The sequence below is a fragment of the Rhinolophus sinicus genome, linkage group LG06, assembly GCF_036562045.2.
Source record: "Rhinolophus sinicus isolate RSC01 linkage group LG06, ASM3656204v1, whole genome shotgun sequence".
NCBI classification, from domain to species: Eukaryota; Metazoa; Chordata; class Mammalia; order Chiroptera; family Rhinolophidae; genus Rhinolophus; species Rhinolophus sinicus.
In genome coordinates, this window is record NC_133756.1 from 123377515 (window position 1) to 123398687 (window position 21173).

At 37.8% G+C, this 21173-nt stretch overlaps 1 protein-coding gene across 1 annotated transcript; it reads right to left on the reverse strand.

Annotated features, from left to right (window-relative positions):
- Positions 1-19546: 19546 nt before the first annotated feature.
- LOC141572447 (olfactory receptor 2D3-like) lies at positions 19547-20470 on the reverse strand. Its single transcript, XM_074337139.1, has one exon. The coding sequence runs from the start codon at positions 20468-20470 to the stop codon at positions 19547-19549; it is 924 nt and encodes a 307-aa protein (XP_074193240.1).
- Positions 20471-21173: the final 703 nt, after the last annotated feature.

Sequence of the window (21173 nt, forward strand, 5' to 3'; positions counted from 1 at the left end):
CAGACAATTCTCCCAAAAATACATACTAATGGCCAACAGATATATGGAAAAAATGCTCAACTTCAGTAGCTATTAGGGAAATGCAAATTAAAACCACAATGAGATGTCAACCTCACACCTGTTAAAATGGGGACAGGAATTTTGAACTTCATTCATTGCTATATATTCAGCACCTAGAAGAGTTCTTAAATATTTAGTTAATAAATGAATTAGATATTCATTGAATAAATGAACTTAAACTGTGCTTTTGAAATCAATGTCATTTGGGTTGACTAATGCATAGTAACAGTCATACAACCTGTGACATAAATGAAAGAAAACTTATTTCCTTTAAAAACTGAAAAACTGTTTCCTTTACAAAACATGGGTAGTTCCCAGAATGTGGTGACTTCAGTAGCTTGTTAGCTTCTCACTTACTATTATTCATCTAGCATCTGCTGCACAGTAATTAATTGCCTGGTATCTAGCCTGAGGCTGGTGTTTTCATTTAGAAATATATGTCAGTATCTGTGCTTTCTTACCCTGTTGACCCTACCATTTTCCTACTGAGGTCAGTTATAATGTTTTTATATAAATCAAAGATCATTCCAATTATGTGATATGACTTCCCTTTTACTTAATGGCAAGCAAAGAGGAAGTGGTAAGGTGAACTTTTGAATGGTCATAAAGCAGCAGCATGTCTGAAAGTAGCAGCTATTTATTTAAACATAGCTTCTCAGTGCAGGGCCAGTTTTTTTCCCTCGTATAGATTCATGCTAACCCACATAGTTTGAAAACAATAGACATAGTGAATCTAGTATTGCACACATTTTTTTCTGCCATGAAGAATCATTCTGTACATAATACATTCAATTCAGCAATGACATCATCACATGGAATGAAGCATTGGCTACCCAGAACAGGCCATGGACACTGAAGCCGGAGCAGCCAGAAGTCAGCTTGACTTTCATCAGGGCCTTCTCATTTTCTCTGGCTCATGCCATCCTTCACCCATAATCACTTTGTAGATGCCTTAAGAAAAGATCATGAAGTGAGAGTTGAATTCCAAGTTGAAATTACTCCCAGTTAAAGATAAAGTGCTCCCATAATCTTCTCATTTTGTGAAAAAAAGGTTTAGATATGGCTAGCAGCATTATCTTAATATGACAAAATCCCTACAAATGGCTCAATGGCAGGTGTGTGTGATGAGTCAGGGGATATATGTAAGTCTGGCAAATGAAGCACAAAGTAATAGAATATGTGTGTGTCATGGGACTTCTGCCAGGAGATGTGGAGATCCACGGGGGGGAAATGGGCAGGATAATGATGGTTCCCAGCTGCTTCGTGGCTCACAGGCCCTGAAGCCAGGGATGAGAATTGGTAATGTTTCTACATAACAATAGAGTGTTGGGTCAATTCATTTAATACCTGGAGTTAGACCTTTAGTTGAAGATAAGGGAGAAGACAGCAGTGGATTTCCTTCCAAGGGAGGGGAAGTACACATACTGAATATTGGTGAAAAGCTAGTTAGGTTTCCAGTGCTGCTTCTGCCGTAACAGGGTTCTAGTAGTAGTTAGAAAAATCTAAAGGGGCAATTTCATCTTACAGAACAAGCTCCATTTTCTGGGATTGCTTATTATATCAGCATTCTCTTTCACTTTCCCCAAAAAGAACTTAATGGGTACTGGCAAAATCAAACCTGAAGAAGAGGGGAGAGCTTGTCTGAGGGGGGAACACCTGTGGTATATTAGTGTCACTGGGGTGTCTGACCTGACAGTTCTGATGTAGGCAGGTTGCTTCTCAATCCTAGTTCCCTCAAGCCAGCAATTGTCTTTGGAGGGTAACAGTGTGTGATATATGAAAGGTGTTTGCTGTAATATGAGATCGCACACACTATTGTTTATGCCAGTAGCTCCCCCATGTGCAATTAAATTGATTATAGCAGTATTTTGGGACTCTACAGAAAACAAGGTTCCATACCAGAGCTTCAAGATGTCATTGATTTTTTTTTTTTTCTCACAGGAAACTGTAAAGTCTAGCATATTGACAAGTCCAAGAACTATGGATGGCTGTAGATGATGTTGGCATGGGATGAGTCTGACAAGCAGCGGTGGAGTTTAGAGTTTAGAACTGAAAGGTAATATCTCTGTTGATAATTGATTAGTGAATTAATAATGCAATTGTAAATGAGAGTTCTGTTCAATATTTTAACATATTGATATAATATATAAATATAATTTATAATACAATATCAAAAGAACTGTTTTGAGGCAAGCAAGCTGCAACCACTTTTCCTTTATGTTTCCAAGTGATCCTTTATCATTCTTCCAAGTAGGAAGGACATTTTAAGAGATTATTTTATTTTTTTAGATTATGTTTTATTTTTATCTCCATTAAATTATTGGGGTGAATTGGTTAGTAAAATTAAATAGGTTTCAAGTGTACATTTCTATAACATATAGATGATATATTAAAGAGATTATCTTCCTCATCCTTTCCTAAATTCTTCACTGGATCAGAGAATCAAGGCTCAATGGCAAAAGTAAGGCATGATGAGACCTCATCATCACAGAGCCTAGACAGTTGACACAAGGCCAGACTTAGGCAGCACCACGAACTATGGAAGTCGGGAGACTGAATGCAGCTGCAATAGCTGTCTGCATAGTTCGACGACTTATCTGGCATAACATTGTTCGAGTTCATTTGTGCTTCCGTTTGTATAAGAATATCCAGTTGGATAGATGCATCAGCAGGAAATCAATCCTTGGTCCATTGCTCTGAAGCCAGACAGGAGACACTAATTCAAAGTCTTTACATTGCTGTACATCAAGAATAAGCAAGGAATAACATGGCTGGAGCTGAGCTCATAGGGAAGGAGATTAGAGAGAGTTAGGGAAGGTAAGAGGGTCATGGGCAAATGGCTGGGACTTAGGGCTGGAGTTGATATCTCTGGGAAGGATTGAAGTACTAGTCCTAGAACTGCCCTTTGGAGTAGAGATGTCAAAACAGAAAGTCAGCCCACCTGGGAGGGCCATTGTTGGATAGGGGGAAGTCAAAGACTGAAAACATATAATGGCTTGTTTTCACACATAAGACACTACATCTAGCTGGTAGTATAGGAAAATGTGGTCAGATCAGCTGTGGCTGGACCACTGGCTCATAAACTGCCAAGTGTAACTTGATTTCAAGACCACTGGGTGACAGTAAATTTTCTATTCATGAATTTCCACCCAGATTAGATATGAAACTGGGTTTACCCTGAACATAGAGGAAGATCCATGGGCTGTGAGGCACAAGGAAGAACTGGCAAAATTAAATAAGAAATAGCTTTATTTTAGATACAGTGTAGAGAATACACAAGAGGATCAATTTTAGAAAGTCTGCAACATCAATAGCCAAATAATCACTTGCTTAAGTCAGTTCTTTTGAAACTGTGATTTATAACACATTAGTGAATAATAAATATATTTAATGAGTAGCCATCAGCATTTATTAAAACTGAAATAGAAAAGAAAATAACATCTCTTGTAATCATATAATTTTAGTTTTCGGAAAACATTCATTTCCATTTTATTTGTTTGTGTGTATTATAAGTGTAAACTGTATTACATTGTAAACTGTATTCCTTAGAGATGGTCATTTTCAAATCCTTATAAAGAATACTGTTATAAGTTAAAAGTACTTAAGAACAAAAATAGAATAATCAATCACTGCCCCAGTTTTCCATTAATTTTGATACGATGGGTGGGCCAAGGATGAAGCCTAAGAAACATTAATGTCTAAGAAGAAAAATTGCCAGTGAGTGAGGCAAGGAAGGGCAAGAACAAAGGAACAGATACATTTTTCAGTAGAACCAGGAGAATGTGGTCTGTGGAAGCCAAGGAAGAGAAAGTTTCAAAGAGACATCCACTGTCAGATGTAGCCCAGAGATTCAGAAAATATGAATAGAATAAAAGTGCATGGATTTTAGAGGTAAAGATATTATTGGCAAGTCTGGGTGTGGAGGTTTCAGTAGATGGTGAGAAAAGAGGCCAGACTGCTGTGATTTGAAAAGAGGAGGTGGGGAAGCTGAGATAGTGGGTATAAATTACACTTTTATAGTTTTAAATAAAAAGGTAGAAAGATTGGAAAGTAGCAAGAGGGGAGGGGGAAAGCAAGGTAGCCTTTTATGTTTTTATTATTTTCAGAATAGGAGGTGAGTTTAGCACATTTATAAAATGAGAAGAAGGATCCAGTAGAGAGAGATTGAAGTTAAAGGAGATAAAGATTGAACAAGTTCCAGGAGAAGTCAGGACAAATGTGTTCAAGAAGAGTAATTGAGAAGTTTTCCTTGGCGAGAGTTATGGGAACTTTATCTTCTTAGACTGGAAGCAAGGAGATACGGAAGGATATGAACATTTATTAATTAACATAAGGAGGAAGAAGATCAGGGGAAGCTAGTACAGTAAGCCAGACCTGGTGGATGTTCATGTGATTACATCTGACCTCAATATTCTCAGGTAAGAAAGAAACATGATTATCTGCTAAGGGTGTGGAAGCTAGGCTTGAGAAGAGAGAGAAGTTTTGATGCTTGGTGGGGAGAATAGGTGATATTGCTAACTAAGTAAAAATAAAAGGATTTCTTGATGGAATTGAGGGATTTGCTATGGTTCAAGGGCAGGAAATCTGTTTTTTCGGGGTCAGGGAGGGAGTTATGTCCAGATATCCTCTCTTTCATCAGGTATAGAATCAGAAAAGATGGGTTACTGATTTGAGTTGGAGATTTGTAAAAGAGATGGTGTGAGAGATTGGGGTGCAAGGCAACAGAGAATTAGTGAGAGAACATTCAAAACCCAACCACGGAGTTCAGGCTGGGTAAGGATAAAGAATGGTCTAGAGAGGACTGAGTAAAAGGAAATAATAGAAGGATCAAGGAACATATAGTGTTGTTTTTATTTTTTAAGGTTGAAAAATTGTATGTGAGAGCTAATGTATGTGAGAATTGGAAGAGCAGTAGATTATAATTAAAGAGTTAAACATGTGCTTCAAATTCAGAGGTGGAACAGTAATGGGGACAAATGAATAGTGAATCCACTGGAATGGGTGGCTTACATTGTATACATATGTTATTTGAGCTTAAAAAATATGGAACTAAGATGGGTCATTTCCATGGATACTGAAATCATCTAAGACAATGACAGAAGAAGGCAGTTAAAAGACTATGATCTAAATGCCAAAGCCTTGAAAGGGTGTGAAGGAATGACCAGGGTGGTGGGAGATAAAAATGACAAGGAATGAAATATCCTCAAGGAGTAGAAAATGTTATATGAGAATAGAGATGTGGTGGTTTAGAAAGTGCTCCTGGGGGACAAGGAGAATGCCAAGCCCACCTCTCAACCCACAGGTACCCTATTTCCCCCAAAATAAGACTGGGTCTTATGTTAATTTTTGTTCCAAAAGATGCATTAGGGCTTATTTTCAGGGGATGTCTTAGTTTTTCATATACAACAATCTACATTTATTCATTTATTCATGTACAAAAATCTACATTTATTCAAATACAATCATGTTGTCTTCTGGAACATCATCATAACTCTCCAAACCCCAAATTCCGGCTTGAATTTCTTGCGACTCCATTTCCTGTAGAACCATTGGCCCCAATCTCTCATGTCCAGCAATAGCGCTCTCCTTAACTAAGCACTTCTTGTCCATGTAGCCTGCTCGTAGTGCATTGGCACCACAGCTGTCAGTGATTTTATCCCATGAATTCTTTACCCAAGTCACGATCTCTTGCAGGCTACGCTTCACAAAATTTCCACGCTGATTTCTCTCCATTCTATTTTCAATGTAGTCATTGATTTCCATGTGCAAATGGTCCTTGAATGGCTTGTTTGTTGCAATATCAAGAATCTGGAGATAGGCAGTCATTCCTGCGGAATGATTATTTGATCTATTCTTCTCTCTGCAAAGAAGTTGTTCATGTCTTTAGCACGGCAAGTGCTGGCTAAATCCCACCTTGCAGACCTCTTTGGCCACTATGCAAAACAAATGCCAGCATTAAATCGACCCACTTTCTTATAACTGCTTGTATGCCCCAGGCTTTTTCAGTTTCAAGAACATAAATACCTGAAACACATTCAACCTTATCTTTCTTGCCCTTAGTGATGATTAGAGGTGGGGCTTTCTTTCCATCCAGATGATTTGTCAAAATACAGGTAACACGTGCACTTTTATATCCAGTGGAGGGAATGTAGATTGACAAGGCACCCCTTTGATCAATTGTCGTTTGAGATCCTTGGTCCATAAACACTGCAGTTTCATCCATAGCAATCATGTTGGAGAGTTGGTATTCAGAAAAGTTGCCATCAACAAAGGACTTGAATGCAAGTGCACGTTGAATAGCTTTAGTATCTTCCAGCTTGAACAGTATTGTCGATTTTCTTAGAGAGTTCATATTGCTGAAGGAAGCCATCCAGCAAGTTTTGTGATGCTTTGAATTCTTCTTGGGATACTTCTGACTGTGGTGCCATCACAAGGGCAAATGCTTGAATATCAGCCCTGCGCACAACCAAAGCCCTTACTCTCCTGTCAGCAATCCATTCACAGATGATGTCTTCCAGCTCAGGAAATAATGGCTGGCGACCTAATCCACACTTGCGCTTCTTAGCATTTCCCTCATCCACCTGTTGACTGAGGTTATGGTACTTTGCTTGCCATTTTTGGACCATTTGGACATCCAGCTTCTTTTCTGTGCAGGAAACTGTAAGATTCTTGCCCTGAGAGTCCCCCACGATTCTTGTATTCGACGGAATACCTCTTTCTTTTTGCACTCATCTTGTCTGGGGATCAAAATATCATTCCCTTTAAATCTACCATTGAATCAAGTGTTAATTGAAGACTTACGAGACAGGAGTGGCAACAAAAATGATGACAGTTAAGAATAATAGTCCACACAAAAGCGATGAAAAATTGCAGGCATCAAAATTTAGAAAACGTTTCTTTACTTCACACGAGTGCATTAAGTACATCTGTTACAACACATGACATATTGAACTATGAATATTCATATTAGACACAACCACCTCCATTTGTTATCAAGTGAGCACGTTATTCATGCGTTGTGTCTATACTCTGATTGGTCATTCAGCAACAAGTTTCGAGTTCATCTATTTACATAGGCATTTACTTCTTGTTCAAAGATGCCTACTTGGGTATTTATGAACGCTTAATTATAATTTATATTATCATTTATTTTAAGTATTAATGTCAATTATATTATTTATATTTAATTATATATTATTATTTTATAATTCAATACGTCCGTTGTGTGTTGCAATGGACATACTAAATGCGTCCATCTTACTGACAGTCTCAACTGGGGCTTATTTTTGGGGTAGGGCTTATATTACAAGCATCCTGAAAAAATCATGCTAGGTCTTATTTTCCAGTTAGTTCTGATTTTCGGGGAAATACTGTAAGTAGGTGTTGAAGAGTGGTCAGAACTCACCAAAGAGGGCAATAGAAGTACAGGTTTCTTAGGGAATAGTCAAGATTTCGTTTAGTTAAGGAAGTGGAAGGACTATATTGTAGATTAAGGATATAGGAATGTTTGTGTAAAAAGGACCAAGGATTTCAGAGACCATAAAGTAAGGGTAAGAGAGTGAGGGTGGGTGCACAGTGGGAAGTTGGGTCATAAGAGAGGAAACAGAGAGATGTGAAAAGAAGAGTAGCTGAAAAGATAGCCATTTACAATCTAAAGGGTGACCAAGGATTAGGAGTGTGAAGCCTGGTGAGTTAGGTGACATTGAGTTCATGAGTTTCTATTAATTTGAGCTCCCAAATTATGTCTTTTTTTTTATTATTAAATTTATTGGGGTGACAATTGTTAGTAAAATTACATAGATTTCAGGTGTACAATTCTGTATTACATCATCTATAAATCCCATTGTGTGTTCATCACCCAGAGTCAGTTCTCCTTCCATCACCATATATTTGATCCCCCTTACCCTCATCTCCCACCCTCCACCCCCCACCCCCTTACCCTCTGGTAACCACTAAACTATTGTCTGTGTCTATGAGTTTCTGTTTCTCATTTGTTTGTCTTGTTCTTTTGTTGTTTTTGGTTTATATACCACATATCAGTGAAATCACATGGTTCTCTGCTTTTTCTGTCTGACTTGTTTCGCTCAGCATTACACTCTCAAGATCCATCCATGTTGTCACAAATGTTCCTATATCATCTTTTCTTACCGCCAAATAGTATTCCATTGTGTATATATACCACAACTTCTTTATCCATTCATCTATCAGTGCCTCCGATAAGGGGCTAATCTCCAGAATATACAAGCAACTCATGCAACTCAACAACAAAAAACAAACAACCCAATTGAAAAATGGGCAGAGGACTTGAAGAGACATTTCTCCAAAGAGGACATACAAATGGCAAATAGACATATGAAAAAATGCTCAACATCACTAATCATCAAAGAAATGCAAATCAAAACCACAATGAGATATCACCTCACCCCAGTCAGAATGGCTATCATCAACAAGACAAATAGTAACAAGTGTTGGAGAGGCTGTGGAGAAAAAGGAACCCTCATACACTGTTGGTGGGAATGCAGACTGGTGCAGCCATTATGGAAGGCAGTGTGGAAGTTCCTCAAAAAATTATGAATAGAATTGCCATATGACCCAGCAGTCCCTCTCCTGGGTATCTACCCACAAAATCTGAAAACATTTAGAGATAAAGACACGTGTGCTCCAATGTTCATTGCAGCTTTGTTTATGGTGGCCGAGACATGGAAACAACCAAAATGTCTGACTTATTTTAAATTGTGTACTGTTCTGAGTAGTGTGATGAAATCTCACGTCATCCTTCCTAGGATGTAATTCAACCCTTTGTCCATGCTGTAAATGCTGTCCGCCCTTTAGTTATGTAGTAGTCGTCATCTTGGTTATCAGATTGGCTGTCATTTTGTGATGCTTGTGTTCAAGTAGCCCTTGTTTTACTTAATAATGGCCCTGAAGCACAAGAGTAGTGATCTTGGCCATTCAGATAGGCCAAAGAGTAGCCGTAAAGTTATTTTTTTAAAGTGAAACGGTGAAAGTTCTGGACTTAATAAGGCATTTTATCCTCTCATATCATGATCATACGAAGGATGAGTAAAGTACAATAAGAGATTTTGAGAGAGACTACATTCACATAACAATTATTATAGTCTATTGTTATAATTGGTCTATTTTATTGTATGTATATGAAAAAACATAATATAGGGTTCGATACTATCCATGGTTTCAGGCATCCACTGGGGGTCTTGATACATATCCCCCAAGGATAAGGTGGGACTACTGTATCACTTTGAACATGTTACTTAACCTCTCTGTACTTAAGTCTGCACATCTATAAACTGTAAGTTGGCACTAATATTAAGACCTACATCTTAGTTGTTGTGAGGATTAAATAAGTTAGTAAACATAAATGTAAGGCATTTAGGAAAGCACCTGGCATATCATGAGTACTTAACAAAACTTTACTCCTATGTGAATAAATAACTTTGAAAACACTTTTATATTATGACATAATATTACTTCATATGGATGCTTTGTAGTAGAATTGGCTATTTCATCACCATATACATTTAATGATGCTGTTGTTATCGTTGGTGTTAGTGGGGTGTGTGAGTGTGAATGTGTGCATAAAAACAGCAATGTTGGTATCTTAGCTGTGTGATTGATTTTCCCCTTAAATAAATTCTTATGCGTGAAATTGCTAAAACCAAGGTCAAAAATCTGTTTAATATTCTTGATATAAAGACACTGATTTTTTTTAAATGTTAAACTTTCTGCATTTTTACCAGGAACATGTAAGAGTACTTAATCCACCAGACATTTTGCCATCTTAAGATTAACATATAAATAGTCATTGCTAATTTATTAAGTATAACATTTAAATCTATTGTTTTAATTTGCTTAATTCATTTATATTTTTCTTATTGGGTTGTTGAAATTCTTTACAGATTAGGGATGCTGGTATTTTGATTGTTATATTTGTGATAATAACTTTTTGCCCAATTTATTTCATTTGTTTAATATCTCTATGATAAGGATTTTTAAATAGAAATGTATTTGTCTAGTGAAATCTATCCATCTTTTCTGTTTTGTTTTCTTTCAGTGATTTTATTGTTAAAATGGAATTTTCCACTCTCTTTCAGTAACAATTTATGTATTTTATTTTTTCTTAATCATTTTACAATTTGCATTTAACTTTATTTTAAAAAATTATTAAAATATAGCTAACACACAATTTTATATTAGTTTCAGGTGTACATCATACTTACTCAACAGTACCCACCTGACATTATACAGAGTTATTACCACATTATTGATTATATTCCCTATGCTAAAGAAGTGATCACCAAGATAAGTCCAGCAACCTTCTGACACTGTACCATGCTATCACAATATTATTGACTATATTTCCTATGCTGTATATTATATCCCCAAGATTTATTTGTTTTATACCTGGAACTTTGAACCTTTTAGTATTCTTTATCTTTTACCCCTTTTTAAAATTTTTCAATTAGAGTTGACAGTGAATATTATTTTATATTAGTTTCACATGTACAGCATAGCATTTAGATATTTATATAATTTAGGAAGTGATCCCCCTGACTAGTACCCACCTGGCACTATACATAGTTATTACCATACTTGTGTTATTGATTATATTCCCTATACTTTACATCGCAGTGACTATTTTGTACTATCAATTTGTATTTCTTAATCCTTTCACCTTTTTCACCCTGCCCCCAACCCCCTCCCAACTAACACCCTGACAAATCTAGCAGCCATCTGACACCGTACATAGTTATTATAGTATTATTGACTCTATTCCTTGTGCTATACCCTACATTCCCATGACTGCTTTGTAACAACCAGTTTGTACTTCTTAATCCCTTTCCCTTTTTAACCCACTCAGTGCAATACCCTCAAGGTCCATCTATGTTGCACATGAAAAGATTTCATTCTTTTTCACAGCTGAGTAATAGTCCATTGTGTATATATACACACTATACACACACACACACACACACACACACACACACACACATATCACCTCTTCTTTATCCATTCATCCATTCAGGCATACCCAGGTTGCCTTCATATCCTGGCTATTGTAAATAATGCTGCAATGAACATACAGATGGGCACATCCCTGCAAAGTAGCATTTTGGTTTTCTTCGGATAAATACCCAAAAGTGGAATTGATAGGTCCTTCTTTGTCTGTTGTAATAGTCTTTGTTTTAAAGTCTATTTTGTCTCCTATAAATATTGCTACCCCAGCTTTTTGTTCATTTGTTTCCATTTTCATGAAATATCTTTGTCCATCCCTTACTTTCAGTCTGTGTGTATCTTTCCATCTGAAGTGAGTCTCTTGTAGGCAGCATATGTAAGGGCCTTGTTTTCTTATCCATTCAGTCCCACCCTGTCTTTCGATTAGAGCATTTAATCCATTTATATTGAAAGTAATTCTTGATATGCATGTACTTATTGCCATTTTATTATTCATACTTTTGAATTTTTTTTCCATCTTAAAGAAATCCCTCTAAGGTTCCTTATAATACTGGTTTGGTACTTACAAACGTCTTTAGCTTTTTTCTTATCTGGGGAAGCTCTTTATCTGTCCTTCAATTCTAAATGATAACTTTGCTGGGTAGAATAATCTTGGTTGTAAGTACATGCTTTTCATCACTTTGAATATTTCCTGCCAATCCCTTCTGACCTTCAAAGTTTCTGTTGACAAATTAGCTGACAGTAGGTAACTCTTAATATTATAACTGCTTTTCTCTTGCTGCTTTTAGGATTCTCTCTTTGTCCTTAACTTTTGGCTTTTTAATTATGCTATGTTTTGGTGTTGGCCTCTTTGGGTTCATCTTGTTTAGGACTCTCTGTGCGTCCTGGGTTTGCATATCTATTTTCTTTGCCAGGTTCGGGAAGTTTTCCATCATTATTTCTTCAAATAAGTTTTCAATTCCTTGCTCTCTCTCTTCTCCTTCTGGCACCCCTATAATGCAAGTGTTGCTACTCTTGATATTGTCCCAGAGTCCCCTTAAACTCTCCTCATATTTTTTGGATTTTTTTCTTTTTGCTGTTCTAATTGAGTGTTTTCTGCGACCTTATCTTCTAAATTGATGATTTGAGCCTCTGCTTCATCTAATCCACTGTTGATTCCCTGTAATGTAGTCTTCATTTGCGTTATTGTATTCTTTATTTCTGACTGGTTCTTAGTTAAGTTTTCTATCTCCATTTTTATGTATCCCATCTCTTTGTTGAAGTTCTCCCTGAGATCACTGAGCATCCTTATGACCAGTGTTTGGAACTCTGCATCTGGTAAATTACTTGTCTCCATTTTGTTTAGTTCTTTTTCTAGAGCTTTGTTCTGTTCTCTTATTTGGGATAAATAAGCTCATTGGTTGTGAGGACTGGCTGTGACTACAGTGGAGGAGGGGCTCCAGTGTGGTGCAGGGGCTGACCCTATAGAGTAGGATCTATCAGCAGGGCTCTGGTACCTATCCATCCCGCCCCATGGGTTTGTTGTCCTTGGAAGCAGCTGGGTGATGCTCCAGCTTGTTCCAAAGCTGACCACTGGGGGGCGCCAGCCCCAGAGCCCCCTTGGAGGGGACCTGCTGCAGGTCAAGTTCAGCCGCAGCCTGTGCCTCCCCCCGGGGTCATCTGACAGGAGCTACAAACCAATCTGCAGATGACCACTGCCTGTGCCATACTTGAAATGTCTCAATAGGCCAAGTCACGAACCAAGGCCCGCTGCTACTAGTGCTGGGCCAGCCAGAGGTAGGTACAGAATATGCTCAAGCCAGATGTTGCTTGTCTGGGTTCTGCAAATCTTTGAGAGATGCTAGGAAAGTCTGCAGCATGAGCCAAGGCAGACAAAAGCCACTGAAAGTGGCTTGGGTATGCTAGAAACTTGGGCAGGGCATGGTCTCGAATCAGGACTTGGCAAATGAATGGTGTCAGCCAGCTTGATGGAGACTCAGATATGGCGGCCACCTGTGTCTGCACGCAGGGAAGGGGAAGGACCCAACAAAGAAACAATGGCCTCTGCCCACTTCTCCATCCAGGAGAAAGCTGCCCCTCTAGCCCCGTCCGAAGCCAGACAACTCATTTCCCCACCATATGTCCCTGCCACCTCTCCAGCTGCTGCCCCGGTGCTAGAGCTCAGAGCGAGTGATTCCATTGGTGAGTAAGTCCAAGCATGGTCCTTTTAAGAGGAGCGCCTGGGACTCCAACCCCCACCATCTTACTCAGTCACTATCTCTGCTATTTGAAATAACCAGAAATTATGGGAACTTCTTTCCCAGCACTGGAATCCTGGGCTGGGGAGGTGCTGGGACCCCTCGCTCCTCTGAGGGAAACGTCCACAGCCAAGATATCTCTCCTGATTTTTAATGGTCACACATGGTATGGGACCAGCCGGTTCAGAATCTCTGCCCCTCCTACCAGCCTGGAGGTCGCTTCTTTTGCATGTCCTCAGCAAGATTTTAGGTGATTCTCAATGGTGGTTGTTTTATAGTTTAGTTATAATTTTGATGTGGTTGTCAGAGAACGTGAGTGTGGGGACAGAGCCAGGAATGCAGTTTCCAGGCTCTTGCCCTCCGGTGGAAAGGTGCTCATTCAGGTAGTAAATGGCCATCAACTGTGATTGGATGGCCATCAGCTGTGGCTAGTTGGCTGTCAGCTATAACCAGTGAGCCATTGGCCACTAACATAACTGCCATGGCTACACTAGCAGAAAATGGGGGCTAGCAAGAAGATGGTAGCTGAGCTAATAAGTGCGGATTGCAGTTAGCAAGTGGGATTGGTTGGTTGATAGAGAAGCAGATGGCAGGTTGCAGATCGTTTGGCTCCTGCTTCCTGTGTCTCCAACCCAGCTGCCAGCGAGACTATAGTGGTATGACTCCTCTATCTATGGCTCCATTGGTGTTCCTTTTTGGCCTCACCATGTCCTGCATGCGTTCTTATGCAGGGAGCAGGACTAGAGACCCTGCATGACACCTGGCATGACAGTGAGCAAAGCATTTACTTACTGCACCATCTTGACCAGAATTCTGAATTTAACTTTTATAGTAAATTTCTAATTTATTGTGATATGGTAAGGTTTTAAGTTTGTTTTTGAAGTTGTCACTTTCCTAGTAATATTTAAAAATAATTCTTGCCTTTTCCGTTAATTTCTTCTATTTATTTTATCATATATTATGTTCTCATAAATATAGTATTAAGCTACATGTCTTGGCTATCTATTTAGTTCTAGCTTCTTTCTCTTCTCTACGTATTCTGAAGGTATTTGATTCTATCATCTATGTCTTACAAGCTTACTGGTAATTTGATCATGAATATATTCAGCTTATAAATTCACTTGAAATTTGGGTATTTTTTGCAGTACTCAGTCAGCCCTGCCTTCCAGAACACAATACACTACCACATTTCCTGAACCCAGTTTCAGGGTTTTTTCTTAAAATGACTATTTCACACCGTCTGTCTCGGCTGACGACCTTTCCCCATGCTTTACTTGGGATAGAAAGTAAAATTTGGGGTAAGAAGAGGAAGAGAAGTAAGGAAAGGCAGTCCTATATCTTCCCCTCTTCAAAGCTTTCACCCACGTGTATGTCCCGGCACATTCATGCCCTGTGTTTCCCCTTTTCAACCGTCTATCAAAGGCTGACCCCTCCACCAGTACTTGGGATCCCAGTCTCACTCACATACCAAAGATTTTGCTCCTACAGAAGTCCTTTAATCTGAAACCATTTTCTTTCTTTCTTCTGGATCATTATCATAAGGATATAAATGTGCTCTGATTATTCCATCATTAAAAAAACAACAACATTTTTTACGACTCCACATCTTTTTCAGTTACCCATTTTTTTCCAGCTTCTCTTCAGAGAAAAAAAAATCTCAAAAGGGGTATCTCCCACTTTCTCCTCTGATGATTTTCTGTTCACAGTTTAACCTACTCTGAATCAAGCTTTGATCTCTCTCCATTGATCTCTTTTTTGTCAAATTCATCATTGATGTTCCAAATAAAGGGGTCATTTCTGTATCCTTTTCCTTTAACCTTTTGCCAATATTAACACAGTTGACACTTCCTGTCTCTTGAAACTTCTCTTGGCTTCCAGACTCTACACACTCCTGATTTTCCTTCTTAGCTTTCTTTACCTTATTTGATCCCTCTCTCTTTCTGAATTTGGAGTTCCCCGTGGCACTAATATGGACCTCACTTTCTTCTCACTCAATAACCTCTTCCTGATTAATTTTATCTACTTGCATAGGTTAAACCATGACCTAGATGCTTCTAACTCCCAAAGATCTGACTACTTCCATAAACCCTAAGACTCATATCTAATTGCCTACTTGTCACATCTAATAGGAATTTCAAACTTAATCCAAAACATAACACTTGATTCATTCTCCTACTAATTTGTTCTTCCCTCATTCTTTTCCTTCTAAATCAATAGCATTCCCATCCACACAACTGATCGAACTAAAAACTTAAATATAAACATGGCTTTCCCTTTTTTTCTACTGCCCCAACAAATAATTCCTGTTGGCATAATCTATGCAATACAAATATGTGCACTTCTCTTGGTCTCACCTACAGGTATCTTAGCCCAAGTCACCATAATCTGTTGCTTGTGCTCTACAATAACTTCTTAAGAGTCTTCATCTTTTCACTCTTCCCCACTATAATCTGTTTTTTTTCCCCAGTATACAGACTGACCTTCATAAGTGTAAATCAGATATTATCACTTTGCAGCAAGAATGCACGTGATCTTACCCCTGCCTACCTTTTAGCCCATATTTGAAACTTTGTGGCCTTACACTCACTCTAATCTAACTCCATTGACCTTCTTGCTGTCCATTGTACAGTCCAAAATTGTTCCTGCTTTATGGCCAGTTAATAGCTGTTCTCCTAGCCTGTAATGTTCTTCTGTTAAACATGCTTGGCTTACTACTTCTTATCATTCAGATTGCATCTTAAAATCTTAACTTCTCAAGGAGGTTACCAATTTAAGAGGTATGCACCCAAACTAAAAGTCATTATTACACACTGTTTTATTTTCTCCACTCCACTTATTATGTGAAACTTATTTATTTATACCATAGGTTACTTGCTTACTCTCTGCCTCCACCTTCCAAAATTAAAACGCCATGAGAGCTTGGACTGTGCTATGTGTGTGTCAGGGCTTCTTTTCCATAAGATCTAGGTATACATATACCACTCTCTCTACAATAACAATGTAAAAAGATATATGTGTATGAATGCATGTGTATAACTTCACTGAAGAAGTAAAAGAATAGGCCGTGTTCCTAGATAAAAATATTTAATATGTTAAATTTTTGCTACGTAATCTAAAATTTAAAGTGATAACTATCAAAATTATAATGGCATGCTAAAAAGTAGATTTTGATGAGCTTAGAGGTAGAAAGCATATGAATTATCAAGAAAATTGTGAAATAGAAGAAAAATAAGAGTTATGTCCTACCAACTAAAGGTACAGTAATTGAAATACAACAAAACAAGTGCAGTAATTGACAAATATGCCAATATGCATGTTGAAATTATATATATATATATATATATATATATATATATATGTGTGTGTGTGTGTGTATATATATATATATATATATATATATATATATATATATATATATATATATATATATATATGGTGATGCTATTTGAAATTATTGGGAAAAGAATGACTAATTATGATAGTAGAAAAAAATGGCTAAACATTTAGGGGGAAAAGTACCATACTAACTCACATACATAAATTCTCCTAAAATAAATTCCAGATATTTTAAATATCTAATGGTTAAAAACAAAGTCCTATGTCAAGCTGCCCACTCCAGGTTCACGTCCCTCTTGTTTCCCAGCATTTATGTGGGGCCGTATGATTTAGTTTCTATAAATGGAATGTGAGCAGATGTGATGTGTACTCCTTCTAAGCCATAAAACCTACCAGTGAACAATCCTTTTATCTTCATCTTTCTGGATGTTGACATGCAGGATGACCTTGAAAGCTCCAAATAACAGAGCTTCTGTCAGCTTGGGTCTATATGCCTGCCCCTCTATCCTTCAACTAGAATTTATGTAAGTGAAAAATTAACTTCTACCTGTTAAACCACTGAGAGTTGGGATTTATCTGTTAGAGTAGAAGTCGGTAAACATGTCCCTGGGGCCATGCTTTTTACAAATAAAGTTTTATTGGGACACATTCATTTTTGTATTGTCTATGAGTGTTTTTCCACTACAATGACAGAGTTGAGTAGCTGTGATGGGGACAGTATGGCCTACAACACCTAAATTATTTATTATCTGACCCTTTAGAGAAAAAGTTTGCTGATCTCTATGTTAGAGCAACACGTATTACCTTACATAAAGGAAAACTACAACTAGAACTAGAAGATAACATAGGAGAATATTTATTATGTTAGGGGTGAGGAAACCCTCTCTTAATAAAAAGAAAAATCTATGTATTCATCCCCTCTTATTCTCTGCTTGCCTCTTACTTCCACCGGTACGTACATTTACCTGGTTAGCGCTTTCATCCTTCAGTTTTCAACTTATAAATCAACTCCTTAGGAATGCATTATTTATATATCACACTGATGTAGTGCAGAACTGTACACTTGAAACCTATGTAATTTTACCAGGCATTGCCACTCCAATAAATTTTAATTAAAAAAAGAAAAAAATGCATTCTGTATGCTTTCTAAAAGTCTGTAACTGTTATTTCACTAATCCGCTGTAATCATCTTTGCAAAGGTCAGTAATGACTGAATTGACAAATTCAGTAGCCTTTATTAATATGTAAAACTCTGAGACATTTGAGAAATCTTTCCTGGAAGTCTTCTCCTTTCAACACTTCTGACACACCTGTATTCAGCGTCTCCCGTTTCTCTGATTCTTGCTGCTCCAGGCTTGATTGGCTGCTCTTCATCCATCTTGAAATGCTGGTAACTCCAAGGTTGTGTCTTGGATTCTTTCCCATTGTCTTCAACATCACCTCTCATCAAGGATTGTGTTTCCGAATTATCTTGGAATGTTTTTTTACAAAACATATGTATTGCCTCGATCTTTGTCACTCTTACGATCTACAGTAGGACCAGGAACTTGCATTTTAATAGAACTCCTTCAAGATTGCAATGCATGCACTTGGTTTTCTGGCTAAAACTTTTGGCATACATCCTTAGTTGTGTCAAATTTCAGTTGCATTTATTTGCAGTAAACTTCTAAATCTATTTCGCCAGCTCATATCGCTCTCCTAAACTCTAGCTTTATTCACTTATTCAAAATGATATTTCTTGAGCAACAGCCATGGCTGGGTACTTTACTACAAGTAATAATATAAAGATCAACAAAACAGTCACAGTCTTTACTGCCATGGAATTCACAGTCAACTGAAGGAGTTGGACATTATAAAATAATTGCACCATTTGTTTATATAAAAGCCACTCCATTGCCTAAAAAGCAATATACAATTTTTAATGTGCTTAAGAATCACCTGCAACTTGTTACAAATGTAGATTCCTGAGGTCAACTGCCCTACTCCATCCTTTACTAAAAAATATTTTCAAAAAAGCAACTCAGGAATCATTTCAAATCACGATATGCAAAACTGTGGTCTACATCATAAATGCTTTACCAAAGGCATAACTTGTCCCATCCCTCCTTTTCTTAACTTTATCCTCATTTTCCATCACTGTCCCATAAATTCCTAATCTTCACCATTTTCAGAATTACATGCTGGGCAAATTCTTTAAAAATGAATTTAAGACATTTCTCAATCTAGACTCTTTGTTTTACTTTTAAGCCTGATATTTCACGATTTTCCCAGTGTTTTATATACTCAGAAAAATTTGTACCATTTGTTATTCCTTAAATGTGCTTTCTTTTAAATTTCAGATTGTTAAATTTAGAATTTAATGCCATGTTAGAAATATAATGTCATGAAGACTTTACTTTTTATTTCTATATCTCCAGTTTCTAGAAATGTACCTGGGACATATAATAAGCATTCAAAATATGTTTGATGAGCACATGCAAAAATTAAGGAAATTATTCCCTTTGCCAGCAATGCATTACCATATTTGTGAGAGTTTTATTTATTTACTTTGTTTGTTTTTGATATATAGCTGTATATCTAGTTGTTTTAATTTCCTTATTAGCTTATATAGGCTCAGAGATTAGTGACTGTTTCCTTACCTGCCTTTTATTTCCTTCCTTCTTTCTTTCCTTCCTTTCTCTCTCCCTCCCTTCCTTCCTCCCCTTCCTTCTTTTATCCCCTTTCCTTCCATTTCTATATTTCTTTCCTGTGTCTATCAAAAGTGCCTTGGTTTGAATAGGTAATTTGCCGAATTTATCTGAGGAGAGATATTGGAAAATAGGAGAAGAAAGAAAAAAATGGAGGAATGGTATGAAAAGGGGAAAAGTTCACAAGAAAATCACTTCTCTCCACATTCCTAAAATTGTCATCATAATCATAGATTCCTACTTTCAAGAAGACTATTTTGCAGTCACTCTCCTGAAAGCCGCTTTGACATCCTTGTTCCTCAGACTATAAATGATGGGGTTCAGCATGGGCGTCACTGCTGAGTAGAACACCGAGATCATTTTATCCCTTTCATTCATTACCTTGGAGTTTGGCCTCATGTAGGCAAATATTGCTGAGCCATAGAAGAGGACAACAACAATGAGATGAGAGCCACAGGTGGAGAAAGTCTTGAGCCTCCCCTCCCCAGACTGTATCTGAATCACAGTAGAGACAATATTCCAGTAGGAGACCAGGATCAGGGAGACAGGAGCCAAGAGGATGACCACACCCATTACAAAGATGGCCATTTCTGTGCTGTAGGTGTCTGCTGAAGCCAGCTTCAGGAGTGCAGGAGGCTCACAAAAAAAGTGGTTAATGATATTGTTCCCTCGATAGGGCAGATGCAGCGTGAATGTGGTGTCGACAAGAGACACAAATGCTCCACTAGCCCAGGACCCTATGGCCAGCTGGACACATACCCAATGTGTCATGATAGTGGAATAGCGCAGGGGCTTGCAGACAGCCACGTAGCGGTCATAGGACATCACTGCCAGCAGTGCACACTCTGTACAGCCAACCAGAAGTAAAACAACTATCTGTGTTGAACATCCAGCAAAGGAAATTGTTTTCCTCTTTACCAGGAAGTGAACTAGCACCTGGGGGACTGTGGTAGTAGAAAAACAGAGATCAGCAAAGGACAAATTTCTAAGGAAAAAGTACATTGGTGTGTGGAGCCTGGAGTCTCTGTGAATGAGCACAATGATAAGCAGGTTTCCCAGCACAGTCAGTAGGTAGATGATCAGAAAAAGGAAGAAGAGCAGGACTTGTGTCTGTGGATCCTGTGAAAGGCCCAGGAAGACAAATACAGTCACATAGGTTTGGTTTTCTTTTCCCATGAATATTTATAACTGTTTATAGGTCAGCACCAAGAAAAGAAATATATATTGGTCAGTTATAAAAAACAATCTGAGTAACTTAGATATTTTATTAATCAGTATCCAAAACTGGGTTATTGATTTTCGTCTCTTAACAGCTTCTCTATGTCAGAAGACAGAGTTCTCTTTTTGCTTAGTAGTTCTGACAATTAAGAGACGTTTCTGATTTTCTCTCTTCTTGAATCGTTTAGTAGCACCAGATGTGCAGAAATCATCCTTAATATGTTCCGTGACCAAATCTGCGCGGGACTATGTAATCCTGAGAAAACTATAGTGCTGCTCAGAGTGCATCCTTCCTTATAGGTTTAAGAAGCAAACAGTTTAATGTTGGTTTGAACCAGTTAGATTTTTATGCTACAGACTGCCTGATAACATTTATGAAAGCTGATTTGTTTCATCATATTTACAAAATAATCCTAAAGAAACATTCTGATCAAGGAACAGGAATTTAAAGGAAGATGTAGTAGTCTGTGACCCTGGTTCTTAAACAAATTCTCCTGTCATTTGTTTTCAATGTGAAGAGACTGCTGAGGAACATCAATAAACATAGCTGCTTCATTGGTCGTTGCATTCAGTAGCATCCCTTAAATATGCCCTTATCTGTCTTTCACACTTATCTCTCTTTGTGCAGGCACTTGGACAATAATAATAATGCTAATTATCA

What these genes read in the sequence shown, in the direction of transcription:
- LOC141572447 (XM_074337139.1), bottom strand. Translation starts at nt 20,470, where the DNA reads ATGGGAAAAGAAAACCAAACCTATGTGACTGTATTTGTCTTCCTGGGC.